This window comes from Serinus canaria, chromosome 12 (genome assembly GCF_022539315.1).
Source record: "Serinus canaria isolate serCan28SL12 chromosome 12, serCan2020, whole genome shotgun sequence".
Taxonomy (NCBI): Eukaryota; Metazoa; Chordata; class Aves; order Passeriformes; family Fringillidae; genus Serinus; species Serinus canaria.
The window spans coordinates 15,479,594-15,495,295 of record NC_066326.1 but is presented as its reverse complement, the minus strand read 5'-3'; the positions used below and the strand labels follow the sequence as shown (position 1 = coordinate 15,495,295).

Genomic DNA, 15,702 nt, shown 5'->3' with positions numbered 1-15,702 from the left:
TCTCCACCTGTGGTACATGAACATTTTGGACATACCTGACACATTTTGGAAGCACCTGGCACGTGTTGGAAGCAGAGCCTTTACCATGCATGTGAAATTCAGTTCAGTTGTGCCCATGCAGGAGCAATTCCCTGTGCATGACCAGGCAGGACAGGTCACCAGCAAGTCCTTGTGCTGGCCCTTGGTGGGATGGTGGCTGCTGTCACCAGGCCAGTCCAACATGCCCACAGCTTGTTTGGAAAGGGCAGCCTGAACAAGTCAGGCTTTGTGAACTCTTTGCACGCTGATTGTTGGCTGAGCTTCCTTGATTTGGGCTTGGAAGAGAGATGCTTTTGAAGATGAACTATGGAAAATAATGTGCAAGACTCCTGTTTGCAGATGTGAATTAAATCCTAGGGATTTTGTAGAAATTCTTGATCAAAGTGGCTAATTTAATAAAGCTTTTCTATGAGGGAGATTTGTTTTGTTATGTGTATAATAAAATGTGTTATGTGTGTGCTTAGGTCTGAACTGTGTTCTTTGTTTAATGAAAATTATTACTGCATTTAGAAAATGACTAATATGAAAGTAAGATCCCCTCTGTATACATATACACTGTTCAAAGAGTTTTCCCTTTTTAATGTGCTCTGTGTTTCTCCTCCCCACCCAGTCCTATGAAGATCTTGTTCAGAGGCTGGAGCCAGTAATTATGGAGCTGGAAAGGCAGGAGAATGTGCTTGTCATTTGTCACCAAGCTGTCATGCGCTGCCTGCTCGCATATTTCCTTGACAAGCCTGCAGGTAACTCTTCCTTGATACCTTACAAACAGGCTGGATTTTTGAAAATTTATTGCTTAAGGTTCCAAACAGTAAATTCTAACAATTTGCTGCATCATCAGAGGCTGGTTTTGCCAGGCAAGTACCCAAGTGTGTTTTTTGGTATTTGACCCCCACATGAAACCTGGTAGTTGATGTTATTGAGCTGCTCCTCATCTGAAATACTGTGATAGCTGCTTTTTGCTCTGATTAGCATCTCTGTTGCATGCAAGGAAAAGAGATCTCCTGTTAGGTAAAAAGTCATTCAAGTAGCTGACCTGAAACATAACAGAAGAGTCAGTTGTAACCTGTATTTCATGTGTAATTTGTGGTTTGGTTTCTCAGAACAACTGCCCTACCTGAAGTGCCCACTGCATACCGTCCTAAAGCTAACCCCGGTGGCTTATGGTAAGTGCAATTATGTATATTTATTATATAAGTCTGGTTATACTGTCTCTGTCATCAGGAAAGGTGGTGGAGTGTTTAAAACACACTTCATGTTGCTTTGAAATAGTCAGGTTTGACATTGCATGTATGCCTGCAGAGCTTTGCTGGAATAAATGAATCCTCTGGGTTATCCTTGCTTTGCCTTGTGCCAGGAAACACATGTGTTGCTGAGGGCCTGATTCCACCAGTGGCTGTAACTGCTGGAGGGGACAGTTTTGTGCCCAGTTCATACTCTGTTTCACTCATTCTTCTGGCAAACCCATGCATTTACTCTTCTGCTGCAGCAGGATCTGAGGTTTTATTGATGTATTGGAGGGTATTGCTTTTCAGAGGACAGGCAAATTTACGTTTGTATAGGTTTATCATCTTGCCAGATGTGTTCCCTTAGCCTTAAATAACTTTGTTCTCTTTTTCTGAGCTATTTTTTTTCCATGGACTATGAGAGTACCCCATGAACTGACCCTGTTTGTTGATGCTGGCATTTGTTTGTCAGCAGCTGTTCCTGGTGCTTGGCTCAGGGGCTTTCCCTGGCTCTGTGGGCAGTGTGGGGTGAAGGTTATTGAGTGCCCTGCTTGGGCTTTAGGCTGGTTGCTGATGGAGTTTTGTGTGTGTTCCCACCTCAGCTTGGTGTGTGCCTTCTGTTCATTTTCATGCAGTTACGGCTGGGTCGTATCTGATATCCCCCACTTCACAAGATCATCTCAGGCAGAGAATTATCTGCACAGCTTATTGGGAAAAATGTATTGCCCAAAACTGCTGGTTCAGTCATAAATTGGAGGCTGTCTTTGGTTTTCAGCTCTGAAAAATAGCAGTCCAGATCAGTACTTTGTGTTTTGTTAAGTTTCATATGAAGTTGAAACAAAGAATCTTATGAAACAAAGTAGCTGCTACACTGGATAATCTGTGTGAGGAGATTTTTGCCGTTTGGTTGTAGTTTCCTCTTGCAGGAACGACAGCCTGTGCTGTGGTGACATCTGGTGTTCCCGGCCTTGCATGACAAGCTGGGGTTTTGAAAATAGAGATTCACTGCAGTCAAAACTTGGGTTTTTAAAAACTGGGTTCTTCTGACCTGCTAGAGTCTGCCTGTTTTCCACAGCAAGGCTTTGTTTTGGGGTTTTCTTTGGTTTTTTGGGGGTTCTCTTGTGGATTTTTGTTGTTGTTGTTGTTGCTGTTTTTCTTTCTTCTTTGCAGGGGGAGGGAAGTTGAGTGACTGTTCACAGATTTTAAGAGGGTGTGGATGTTTGAGTGTTTGCTCACGCACTAAGAGAGGAAGGAAACAGAGTGGTACAAACACTGTCCTCGCCCTTCTGACTGGAGGGAAAGAACTGCCATTGTCCTTTTTTAAGGGGTTTCACATGTATGTCTGATGAGCACATTTCAGCCAACCTACTGTTTGGAGTTCAGCCATCTGAAAACACAAGGACTTTAAATTATTTCTGCAATACTGATTGATGGCACTGATGTGTCACTTGGCTCCAGCCAGGCAGGATGCAGGATCAGACTTGGTGTGTTTGAACCAGCTAAGCCTGTTCTGGGGAAATGCCTCCCCTGGGGCTTTGCTCTTCCTGGTGGTGGAGAGGAGCATCATTCCCACCTTTAGAGTCTGACCTGCAGAGAAAACAGGAGAAACATCTGGTACAGCCTGACAGCTGGATCAGGGTGGTTGAGACCTTTACCCAGCAGTCCAGGGCAGTGGTGGTCTATGGAAAGGGAAACTGCAGCTTGGTGTAGGGATGAAGTTGCTCATCAGTAATTAAAAATGAGCTGGGAAAATGCACGTGGTGATTGCTGTGGAGCAAGGCCTGTTCCTTTGGTTTATGTGTAAAGCTCTCCACATGATGCTCTCTTTGGATCTAAAACTCAGCTTGTGGCAAGGACTGAGGGAGCTCTGAAGTGTCTGCTGTGTCACAGCCCTGGGGAATGGCCAGCAGCAGGGCTCAGGGCTTGGCTTGGTCTCAGGGCTCACAGTGGATCTGTGGACAGAAGGATGAGTAAGGTTTCTGCTCCACTGGGAGATGATGTGCTTTTCCTCCTTAAATCTGTTTTATAGCTTTCTGTTTCTCTGAGTTCCCACAGTGTTTGCTCACAGTCTTCCTGACAAATGGGCTTTAAAAGGACAGGCTTCCCAAAGGGAAGGCAAATACTGGCCTTACTAATTTCTTTTTTTTTTTTTTTTAAGTGGAGTGGCTTTCTAAGGAAATCCCCTTTTTCTGTCATGTAGCAACTCCATGGAATATATTATGACTTTAGGGAATAGATGAGGAGAAAAATCTGGAAACCTGCTTGTGATAGAGGATGGACTCTGGTGTGTCAGAGGAAGTGACTATTAATGATGTTCTGTAGAGTAGTGGTAGCTTATAAAAGTCATGTTTGTGTGGTATAAGCCAGAGTTTGGCAATCAGAGATGGCTTGAAGTGCTGTGGCCATGGTGTATTGGAGTAATTATATCATCCTCTAAGTGGATCAGTTTATATTACCTGGGAAATAGTTGTTTCTTCTCACTCTTAATTTTTCTTGCCTCACTGGGGTTTTGAGTTTTTGAATGTAAAGCAGAAGTTCCTTTTCAGGAGTCAGCATTGAAGTTCTGTTTAGCTTGGGGTTAAAACCATTTTGTACATGTAGAGGAATGGGGGTTGCTGACAGCACACTGTGCCTTCTTGTAGTTGTTTTTATGTTTAAGAAATGAGAGCAGCCTTTCTCTTCTTAGACTTCTAGAAGTCCTAGATGTTTAAAACACAAAAAGTTACAAATAAAAACTTTCTCATTGAATGTTTCTGTATATTAAAAAAAAGGGTTTTTTTTTCTCCTAAGAAAATAATGATGAAGCTGAGGAGATTGATTATCAGATTGACAACAATATTCATCCAGGGGGAATGGATTAATTTCTGTAGCTTTAGCTCTTCAGCATTCAGGAAATTCTGGTATAAATCAGAAGGGGAAAGTGATTAACCTTCACCATCTCAAAATTAGATTGCATCTTTATCATAACTTCACTTTCAAAGCAGATGTGTCTAAAAATGTGTTTTCTATCAACAGGATGTAAAGTAGAATCTATATTTCTGAATGTCGAAGCTGTAAACACACACAGAGATAAACCTGAGGTAAGAATATTTTTCAAATTGGAGAACTTGATGTAATGTATGGTCTGAACTGATTTTCATTGTCCTTGTGGCTAGAACTGATTTGATAACTCAGCTGAGTTTTATTTTATTTTACGTATGAAGCTTTGCTACTGGTTTACTGTGAGGGGGGAGCAAATTTTTTATTGATTGAAATGATCTTATGTGTGAGTTCTAGCTGGGATAGTTTATCTTTGAGAAATGAGAATTTGAAGATGTGGTGTCAGGCTAAAAGCTGTATAAAGTTCTGCCAGGCTTTGTCACTCAGCAGAAGTAGGTGTAGCCCACAGTTGTGTTAGGAGTGCCACGCCTAGTCTGGGGAGAGAAGCCATCAGCTTTTTCATCACTGCTGTATGAAAAAGAGGAATTGATGATGTCACCTGTGTTTTAAGCCAAAGCTGGAGAGGAAGACTAGCTCTCGGGAAACAGCAGCACAGCCGGGGGAAGGAAATTGAGCGTGTTTGTGAAATGTAAGTGCAGAGAAGCTGTCAGCCCCCGGCAGCTCTGTGCCCTGCCTGCCTCAGGCTCTCTGTGCTCCTCAGTGTCCAGCTCAGCTCAGGCTCCTCCTGCTGCTTGTGCCAAGCTCTTCCTTTGCTTTAGCATCAAAGCTGTGTGACATGTGTCATGGTTAAAGCTCTCTGGTTCCCTGCAGGAGCCTGAGGCTCATGCCACCAGGCATGGCACTGATTCTGTGCTGAGGTTAGGAGCAGTGCCCACTGGTGAATTGGAAGTCAGTTTGATAACATGAGAAAAAAGGGCTCTGTGTTTGGTGGCTTTCAGAGCAACAGTTGATGGTGAAGAGGAATATAGTGAGAAATGAGGTTTTATCTGTGTTTCCACAAGGCACATGACGTGAAGTGCCTTTTGTAACCAAGGGTTCACTTTTGTGCAGAATTCATGCTGGAATTCTTCTGCAGATAAGTTTTGTTTTAATGACCTGGGTATTCCAAGTTCTGAAAACCCTGACTTTTGGATGTTTTCTCTTCAACAACTGCATAGTGTTATTTCCTTCCTCCTCCTTTTCCTGCTTTGCCATTCTGCTTTGCCAGTTTGTATCTTAGTTTGATTTATCACGTTTAGGAAATCCATTATGTGTTTTCACAGTACCTAAAGCTGGAGAAGCATAGTGAAAATCCATGAGGGTGTCTTAGAGCAGTAGGTTATTTGTGTTTAGTAATGTAAATGAACGTTTTTAGTTTGGCTGATCAAAATATCAGTGCTGAATTTACAGCTTGCCAAAATGCTGCTGGAATGCCAGTCCTCCAACTGAAGGGGTTTCTCTCAAGGGGGAAAGCTCTGCCTGAATCACCAAGTGGCTCTCCACATGTCTAGCAAGTGATGTGGCCATGCTGGTACTGCTGTGGGTGGCTCTGTTCAGGTGCACATAGAGGATCAGAAAGGCACTTCCATTGCTGTGGGCTCAAAGGCCCAAGACTGATTTGAGCACAAATTAATTGAGTGAATGAATTTTATAAGAAGAAAAAAAAAGTAATAGAGGCATTTTCCTAAAAACCCCTCAAATTCTCTTCTCCCTGTGCCCCTAAGGAAACCCAGCCTGGTGAATATGGATGCTGTTACACTGTTCAGGTAGTGGGTCTGAATGAAGGACTTGAGGTGGTCCTGTCTGCATTTAATTGCTGCTCAGAGGACTGTGAAAATTTCAAAAGCTTCCATTTAAATCACCTATGAAAACATTAATTACTTCTGTAAAATTAACTTTTCAAGTAGTCTGTTGAAGTCAGAGCATTTAATTAATACAGTGTCACATTACAGCATTGTTAAACAATGAAGCTATTGGATTGAGAATTGCCCAGGGTCTGTTCTGTGACCCACCAGTCACTTGTAGTCTGTGCTCCAGAACAGTGCCCTCCTTTTGGCTCAGCTGAAAACATCTCTTTTCACGTGGCAGAAATGCAGGCAGAGCTCTGGGGTGTTTGTTTGTGGGATGTGTGAGCCTCAGAGTACCGTGGGGACTTACTTGGCTGGAGCAGACTGAAGCCTTGTGTTTGTCAGCATTGTGGTGGCTGGAGTTCTGACCTTTTCCAATGAAGGAGTCTATAGTCTTTTACAGAAAATAATTCAGGGGAGTTGCTTTAGCTGTTGTTTTGTGGCCCAGAGAAGGGACCCAGCAAGTGCTGGGGTGAAATGTCTGCTTTGCACATCTGGCTTAGTCAGTGAATGACAGAGAGGGCCTTACTCACACCAGATCTCCTGTTTTATTTTGTTTAGGGGACCTGGGGGAGGGAGATGTTAGGCAAGGTAAGCTGGCTTACCACAGTGTGGAACAGGCAGGACTAATGAAACCCATCAGTGGGAAGTTTGAAGAATTGACAATGATTTGGCCTAAAATGGGTCTTGTAAGGAACTTCAGAGCAGTTTATCATGGTCTGCTCTCTTGGTAGGAGGGAGAATAGCAATTGCACAGGCTTTGGGACTTGCAGGAGATGGTGCCAGGGCAGATGTGATTCCTCTTTGGCTGCACTGGGGTCTTGGTTTCATTTGGTTTTAAATAATTGAGTGCTGCACTGAATGTTATTGTTTCTCTGCAACCTCTGCAAAAGGAGGTGAGATCTAGTTGGTGTGATCAGCCTTGAATGGTTAAGGCATCTGAGAACATGTATTTTATTTTATTAGAGGTGTTACATTGCCTATAACACCAGCACATGTTAAAAGCTTCCTCTTGGCACAGAAGCATGTGGCATATTCAGTGAAACACTGGAAGTTTCTCAGTGAGCAGATGTGTGTGTGCTGAAGCAGGTGATAAGGTGGATTCCTACCTGGGCCTGTAAAAGACTTCCTCCTAAATGTGACTGACTTGAGCTTTGGGTAGTGCTGCCAGCGAGGGAGCTGTATTTAACTGCTCCTCAGAGGACTGTGAAAATTTCAAAAGCTTTTTTTTTTTTTTTACTGTAAATAGATTTTCGCGCTGTCTCATTCTGGGACAGCGACCAGCTCTCAGTCTGCTGCGTTCTTGGGGTGTGGGGGGCTGAAATCATCTCTGCTTCTCAATCAACCCAGCTGTGTACTTGTGAAGGGACCTGATTGGTGCTTTTTGTTGGTCTTACTGCTGCATGATAAATATTCTCTGTATTTTTATTATTATACAGAATGTAGACATTTCCAGACCTACCGAGGACGCTCTTGTAACAGTCCCTGCTCATCAGTGAATCCTGTGTCCCGACCAACTATCAAACTTGGGTGCTGTTTTCATCCTGCTACTTCAAAATAAATTGAAAAACTAATCATTCCAATCACTTTGAAATTAAAAAAAAAAAAAAAATAGCCACATCCAAACCAAACTCCTAACTCAAACCAAATGTTTGTACAGCACATGACTTGAAAGAATTAATCAAATCACAATAAAACTGTTGCACTGGCTAATGTATTGTGGATGAGTTATCAGACCTTGATCTCTGGAATGCTGGTTTTGTAAATTGCTGTCATTTAAACATCCTGCAGCATTAAGCTTTATTGTAATAGCCAGCAATCACTTAGTGTTAGCTGCAGTGTATTTATGAAAGCCATGAAACACAACATCCTGTGTGAGATAAGAAGGTCAGAATTTGTTTTGCCCAGCAGAGCACCAGTATTATCTGTTTCAGGGCCCTTGGGAGTGATTGGACTGCCATGCAGTGTAAAATAACAACCCATAATTACTGTAAATCCCTAATCCCACTAATCCATAGCACTGTGCTCTACGTGTGCTAATTAAGGATGTGCTGTTAGAGCAGGGTAGCAAGTTTTCACTTAGTTTCAGGACAATTATTCAAAGAACAGGAATGTGTAGAAATGTTTTTAATATACAACTTTTGTTAACAGCTGTTCTGCATTAGCCAAGCTCTAGGGTTTGCCTAGAGAAGGGATTTTAAATTCCCTCTTTTCCTGCTTTGTGTGGATGTGGGTGATGGAGCGTGTGCAGCTCTGCCCCAGCTGCTGTGTACCCAGATTTTATGAGGGCTCCAATAAGCAGTGCTGACCATTCCAGAACAGGGAGGAAGAGTTAGCCAAAGCAGCAGACACAGATCTCAAACCAGCAGGGCATGAATCCCAAACTGTATGATAGGAAAGCTTCTTGCTTTCCTATCATACAGGATAAGGGATTCATGCAGGAGGGAGGAGACTGCAGGCTGTGAGAGATGTGGTGCCCTGGTGCCTTTGCCATGGTGTTCCCTGGGCACCACAAGGCTGTGGGAAGTGCCAGTGCCATGGAGCAGGCAGCACTGAGGCAGGGAAGGGCAGAAAAACACTGAGCTCAGAACTGTTATCTGAGAGGGTCTTTAAGTAGTGAAAGTAAGCAGGACTGTAGGTTGTGGAAGGTTTTTAGCTGTTAGGTTTGTCAGTGGTATGTTTTTCCCAAACCAGGACTTTGGAAAAAAAGAAAGTTACATATCTGCACTTCTAAAATGGTACAGAAATCTTCAGAAGTTTGTGGCAATTGGGAATGTTTGCCATAACCAGAGAGCCTCCTGCTGTGGTGCTTGGTGTTTGGTTAAACCCCTGTCCCTGAACTGAAACTGGGAGACCCTGGATCCATGTTGCTGTCATGACTGTGATGTAGGAATGGTTGGTCACTTTTCCATGTTTAATTGCTCCAGGGTCTGGGCCTGAGCTTTGCTGTGGAAGGTGGCCCAGAGGAGCAGCTGAGCCTGCTGTATCCCCTGGCACACAGCAGTGGGCCTGGCTGCTCTTACCTGCCACCTGAGGTGACATTGCTGGGGGATCACAGGGATGCTGGCCATAGCCAGGTCCTGAGGAGCCACATGGACACAGCTTGGAGTGCTGTCACCTCCACAGGCCACAGCTAAGGAAACACCAGCCAAATGAAATTAAATGCAGTGCATCTCTTATGGAGCCAGAATCTGTGCAGGCATCTGCTGTGGAAAAACTGAGCTTTGCTGCTTGAAAAAGGGGTGGCTTGGGCTGTCAGAGAAAATTAAGAGGGAGGATGACAGCAGCAGGAGCTTGGCCGGAGAGGAAAGCAAAGTTTGCCTGGTCTGTGGCAGAGGGAAGGGAAGCAGCAGGAGCACCCCGGACCCTCCATTCCTGCCAGCTGCTGCCAGCCAGGTTTCCTGGGGCCCTGCCTGCTGAGCACAGCACTCACTGTGCTGTGTGCACAGAGTGAAGTGGATATTTAAAACCAGAATGCTCTAAGGGTTCTTTTCTTGTAGCAGGATGGCATACCAGCCCTTGCATTGTCAGTAAAGGAAGGCCTGCTGCTGGCTGGGAGGTGTCAGCAGTGGGCCATGGCACAGCCTGCTGAGGGCAGGCTGACAGAGTGCTGGTGGTTTATATTGTGCTGTTTATTTCTGTGCTTAGGCCTGTGCTGGCTCTTGTCCCCAGAGGTTCCTCCTTTGGCCTGCAGGAGCCTTTCTGCAAGATCTTCCTGTTGTGCTGTGAGGGTCACATTGTAGCTGAGTCAAAGCAATGAGAGCAGGGCCTGTCCTGCTGGAGACCCAGAGCACTTGGCTGGGGGGGCTCTGTCCTGTAGGACAGGAATGTCCAAAGGCCAGGGCACAGTGAGCACAGCAGCAGGGGTACAGGAGGGTGTTTGAGTTAATCTCTGTGCTCTGGGTCTTTCAGAGGGTAAGAATGGACTCTTGTGCAAGGCAGGGCCAGACTGCTCCTCCCTCAGGGAGCAGGCCCTGGAAGCAGCCAGCTCCTGCTGGCCAGGGAACAGGGTGAATGGCTGGGTAGAGACAGTATTTCAGATGGGTCTGTAGTTTTTATTCCTCCCCCTGTGTTTCCTGAACTCTCCAGACCGTGTTGCTGCTGGTGTGGTGGCTGTTCCCAGCACGGTCATTTGTCCAGGTGTACTTTGGGCCAGGCTGTTGCAGGAACTCCTTCTGGTCCCAGAAGTAAGGCTGAAACTTTTGGGAACTCCTTCTGGTCCCAAAAGTAAGGCTGAAACTTTTGGGAACTCCTTCTGGCCCCAAAAGTAAGGCTGAAACTTTTGGGAACTCCTTCTGGCCCCAAAAGCAAGGCTGAAACCTCTGTCCCATTTCTAAGCAGCAGCACTGTCCTTGTTGCATGGCTTTTCCCTCACAGTGCCCATGGCTGTTCCGAAAGTGGGATCCCAGTAGCCATTGTCTCATCTAATGGGATTCCTGTGAGTGGGAATCCACTTACAGTTAATGAGGATATTGGTCCCTTTCTAAGCCCTTGCTCATCTGCTCTCACTGCTGGCTGTTGTTTGTTTAATAAGCCCTTGGGGGTGTTTATCAGGGTTTATCCCAGTTTTCTTCCTTCCATGTGACAGTTCAGCACACTTTGCTTCCACAGCCTATTTGTTTACTCAAATTCAAGCTTTTTTTGCTTTCAGCTTTCTTGCCTGCTTATCAATATTCCCTTTGGGTCTTAGTTGTTAGAATGCTGCTTTTATCCAATACCTCTCATTCACAGAAATAAGCTGTATCTTCTGCCTTGCCTTAATCACCTCATTTCCTATCAGCTTCATGTTTGAGCCGTCTAGCTCTTGCTGCTTGCAGACTAATTTCCAGTACCTCTGGATTCCTGCATTTTGATGCTCCATTTCATGCTCCATTTAATTTTCTTTGAATCAACATCAGATGTTCAGCTTAAAAGATTTCAGCCAGTATTCTGGGAGTGCCTGTGGAGACCTCTCTGCAGTCCCAGGGAAATTCTGGGTACGTTGCATCAGTTGCTAAGAAAAACACAAACATGCCAAATGCCAGCACGTTCTGTTGGTTTGTTGGGGTTTTTTTTCCCCTATAACCATGCAGAGTATGACTTGTTTTGCTAACTCCTCGTGTTCTTAGCAGATAATGATGCTTTCTGATGCTTTCCCCTTGCTGCAGAAGAGATGCTTCTTGTAGAAGCTTCTTTTTGAAATAGGGTTGTTGCTTTGCTTTCCTTCAAAGAGATGTGTGGGTGACTCAGGCTGTGTGCTGGTGGGTGCAGAGATTTCCAGTACTTGGACAACTCTGTCCAGCAGCATTTGCTCTGTGTGTGTTTCCCAGAAACCTTGGTGTGGTGTGGAAAATGGGGGTTTGCCCAGGGCTTGAAGGCTGATGAGAGAGGAGAGGGCTGATGTGAATGTAGCAGCACTGGTAAGGGCAGAGCAATGCTGGCAAAATTCAACCTCCACACAGAATCTGGTGCTGCTTGTTTATAGCCTGCTTTCATAAGAAATGGCTGAAAAATCTAGAAACTGGGGTTGGGGAGGAGATTGAATTGCTTTTTGAGTGGATGAGTTTTGACTGATGGAGTTGTGTGTCTGCATGTGCTGAGAGGGCCCCTTGCTGTGTGCTCGTGGGGCTCTCCTTTCCCCAGAGCTTGACTGGAGAGACTTGTTTTGAATGTAAACTCTAATAAATGTGGTAATAAAACCGCTGGAGCATTCCCTGATGGCAGTGTGACATCTGCCACATGCCAGGCGTATCCCAAAGTGCATTTAAACTTTATGTTAGCAGCTCTTCAGGGAACACTTGATGTTACCAGCTCTTCAGGGAGTTATTCAGAGTTCTTCCAGTGGTTTGGCTGCTCACAGATAGGATCAGGATTGGCTTTATGGCTGTTGGTGTTAAGGAATTATTTCCTGGAGTGTGCTTGGAACAAGGAGAGGAGGGCTTCCCTCCCTCAAGATTTTATTGATTCCTGTGTGGTTTATGGCCTTTGCAGGGTTCTGTTTTTCCTTACACTACATGCATAAAGACTGGGGGAGACAGAGGGTTAGAAAAATGTGGTTAAAACAGTGATTAAAGGAAAAAAAAGGTTTTAAAAGCTGTAACAGTGAGACCTGCATATGGTGTACAGGCACCAGGTGTCCTGCCAGATCTGGTGTGATACAAGTCTGAGGGATGCATTTCACTGGCAGCAGAGCTCCTGCTTTTGGGTGTCTGAGGGGCTCTGTAAAGCTCCTGGTGCTGGGACGAGGTCCAAGCCTGGTTCTGACAGGGGCTGGGGCCTTTCCTTGTGTTTTCCAGAGCATTTTGAGGGACCAGCATTGCAGCTTGCTCACCGTTGTGTCGTGTGACAGCTGCGTGCTGAGCAAAACCGCGGCTGCTTCTCAGACCTTTGCTTTAACATTTTATATTTTTTTTTTGTCTTTAAATTTGCAGAATGTAGGTGTGAATAGGTCGAGAGAAGAAGCTTTGAGGACAGTCCCCACCCACCTATAGCTGCAGCTCCCGGGGCAGCAGCCCTTCCTCCAGCAGCTCAGGGCCCCGCGGTGTCGGAGCAGGGCGGGATGGACGCGCCTCCCCTTCCCTTCCAGACATTTCGAATGTGATTCTGCTCCTTTGGACAAAACCTGTGCTCGTGGATAACTCCAAAGGTATCAGTGAAAAGATTGTGGGGAGCAGAGCAGAGTTGGGTTTAGATTTTTCTTATGTAAATTTGTGCAGTTTCAGTGGGTTTTTACTGTTTGTCTGTGGATAATGCAAGGTGGTTAATTGCCCATGTTGATTTTACCGTAAGATTTTAACTAGATTTTATTTTCTTTTTGTAAGTGTTTTTTCTAAGAGTTCTCTTGTTTTTACTGTGAATGATTGCCTAGTATTACATGGAGTTTTTTTGATGGCGTATTTAACATGGGCAAAATTCTACATTTTGAGCACTGGAGGCTTCGTGTTGCAAAGCTGCTTTAAATGGGGAAGCCCGTCAGCTCTGATAATTGTCCTGTGTTTGAAATTGAACTTTGGTTTGCCGACCACAACTTAAAGTTTTTCTGAAATTCACAAGGGAGATGTTCCCTTTGGAAAATCAAAGCATTAAAGCTGGATTTGCTACCTGGGAAATTCTGCTGTTTCAGCAAGATTCTGACGCTTTCCAGAGACCAGGTGGACTTTGGAGGGCATTGGGGGACATGAGTGTGAGTGACATGTGGGGAATGAATGGAGAGAGATGGAGAGAGACAGAGAGAGACGTGTCCTTTCTGCTGCAGTTGTGGGAGGGGATGAGCAGCTTTTCTGAGTCTGGAAGGGAGGGGAAAAGGATTCAGTCTGTTAAGAGCTGGAAAAGCTGCTTGTCTTGTTAGTGTTGTCTTTATATTTTTAGAGTATTTTTGGAATGAATTTCAACATAAAAGTATATGTTTCTCTTTTATAGCCACATTTAATACGTACATCAGGAAACAGTACAGAAAGGTTAGGTGAGTTTAACCATTCTAACAGCTCATGCAACAAAAACACCAGGTAAATTCTGAAATCATTTTAAGAAGGCACACCTGCCTTGGAGTTTTTTGTATTATTTTTAAGCACCTTCCATCGTCCCAGTTCTTCATTGCTCTTTTATGCCTAGTGAAACTCCAGTGCTAAAAATGGAATTTTCTGTGTCTGTCAAGGTCACAACCTTTTAACTGTACTAAATCAAAGTGTATTTTGTATGTGTGTTACCAGACAACTGAACTGAGCTGCCAGCACTGCTGCTGGCTCTAGCTCTGCAATGAGGACAACTGTTCTTTGGTAGTTGAATTGTGTTTTTTCTAAGGATTCTCTCCAATTAATTGAGCTTTTACTGTGTGAGTTGGTGGGGTTGTTTTGTTGTTTTGGCTTTTTTTCTTTCTTGAATTCCTGTGTGAAATACTAGGCCCTGGTAACATAGTTTTGCAGGCAAGGGCTAAATTGTCTTTTGTTTGTGCAGGGTCTATAAAATAATGTGCTGCTGTTGTGATTACTTATTTTTTTAATAAGCTAAATTCAGCAATATATTCAGCTCTGGAAGTAAGCCATAGTGCATTGCTGGGTTCTGTTTCAGAGGAGGAATGTGTAGGGTGCACAATGACCAGGAACACTTGCTTCAAGCGCTGCTGTCTAAAGCTTTGTGTGTGTGTGTGTGTGTTATGGTAATGCCATTTCCGACCTTTATTAATTCAGCTGTGCCCATAGTTGTGGGGTGAGGAGAGAGCCTGCCTGGCACTGCTCAGAGGAGTGAATTCATTGATGTGTGGCTAACAAGGCCACCTTTGTGGCACAACTGAAGGGCAATTTCCCCTCCCACGCTGGTGTGGGAAAGCTGGGCTGTGCCCCAGGCAGCCCTCGCTCCTCTGCTGGGACAACAGGGGTTGTTAAACAGTTTTTACACTGAGAATGTCAGGATTTATCTGTAAAAATCCCAGGGAGCTGCATTAGAAAAGTGGGATTGTGAACTCAGACCTGGCTGAAGAAGTGTGGGCAGAAATGTGTCCCCCAGTGAGAGCTGGGCCTGGGGTTGCTTCTCTTTGCTGGTGAGCACAGCTTGAAGTGTCTCCTCTCCCCCTTTGTTTTACCTCTCTGATCTGTCAGAGGTGTAACATCCTCGAGGCTACATGTTCTATGTACAGTAGGTATTTTTTTAGCCTGCTCTCAAATATACTGTGATGAGTGTTTTACTGCAATGGGTGTTCAGTAAAAAGAGTTGTACAGAAGTGTAAATAAACTATTGTGCTGATACTTGAAGAGGAAATAAAAAAAAAAAAAAGTTGTTGGTTCTATGGTAGGAAGGTACTAAATCAGTGACTGCATCTGACCCTGGCTGGAGAGAGCAGGTGTGGATGATGAATGTAGATTTGACCTGAATGTAGAGTTGGAGTCATGGGTTCTCCCAGGGTGTAACCCTGACTGCTGCTCTGGGAAGGCACAGTTAAGAATTGCAGTTAATTGTCACTTCTGTAAGTGTGTCCCCCCCTCCTGACAGAACAGTCACTGACAGGAGAGGGGAAGACCCTTGTCCTGACCTTCTGTGTTTGTTCCATTTGACCGCCTCTGTTCTGTGTGTGCCTGGCTCAGATGCAGTCTCTCGACTGGGATTAAACTCTCCTTTCTTACATCGTTGGCCTTTGTTGTGATCTTTCAGACAAATGTAATCATTTGCCCTTTGATCCAAGTAATAAAGATCAAATGCTACAAGGTGCACTGATGTGTGTTTCTTTCCGTGTCCATTTCCAGTGGCTGAAGTGCCAGGTGAGTGTGTTCCTGAGCCTCAGCAGGGTTCTACAGCTTCCACAAGCTGGGTTTAGGGAGCTTAGATAGAAATGGAAGGATTGTATTAATTCACCTTGTGGGTGCTTTACTGTGATAAATAACTATGATTGAGGTAGGAAGCTCAGTAATGGAGGAAGAAGTTGGAGGAACTGATTAAATAAATGCATGCCAGGATTTGCACATGATGGAGGAGAAAGGTAAGGCTTTATTAGCTTCACCTGGTCACTGGAATTATGATCTGCTCCACCCTGTCAGACCTACACTGTTCTTACATTGTCCTGAATATGCTGCTGGTGTTTTGGGAAAGGTGAAAACCAACAGCCAAATGCTGCCTCTCAGTACAAGTCTGTATGCAGAGGGGAGATGGAGGGCATTAAATTTGCAGGGGTACTTACCCTTCAGAATGACAAGGACAAAATTAAC

At 44.6% G+C, this 15,702-nt stretch overlaps 1 protein-coding gene across 6 annotated transcripts in view; it reads left to right on the top strand.

The window, feature by feature from the left end:
• Window positions 1-15,210, top strand: part of LOC103816970 (6-phosphofructo-2-kinase/fructose-2,6-bisphosphatase 4) — a 50,668-nt gene extending 35,458 nt beyond the window's left edge. For 3 of the 6 annotated variants that reach the window (XM_030227919.2, XM_030227920.2, XM_018914996.3), the window contains exons 11-15: window positions 650-779; window positions 1,140-1,202; window positions 4,278-4,342; window positions 4,753-4,830; window positions 12,439-15,210. In XM_030227919.2, the coding sequence (XP_030083779.1) occupies window positions 650-779; window positions 1,140-1,202; window positions 4,278-4,342; window positions 4,753-4,815 (321 nt within the window). In that variant the 3' untranslated portion in view covers window positions 4,816-4,830; window positions 12,439-15,210. Of the gene's footprint in view, window positions 1-649; window positions 780-1,139; window positions 1,203-4,277; window positions 4,343-4,752; window positions 4,831-7,467; window positions 7,742-12,438 lie in introns of those variants that run through there. The other 3 variants (XM_018914995.3, XM_009091015.4, XM_009091014.4) reach the window with 3 other exon arrangements.
• Window positions 15,211-15,702: the final 492 nt, after the last annotated feature.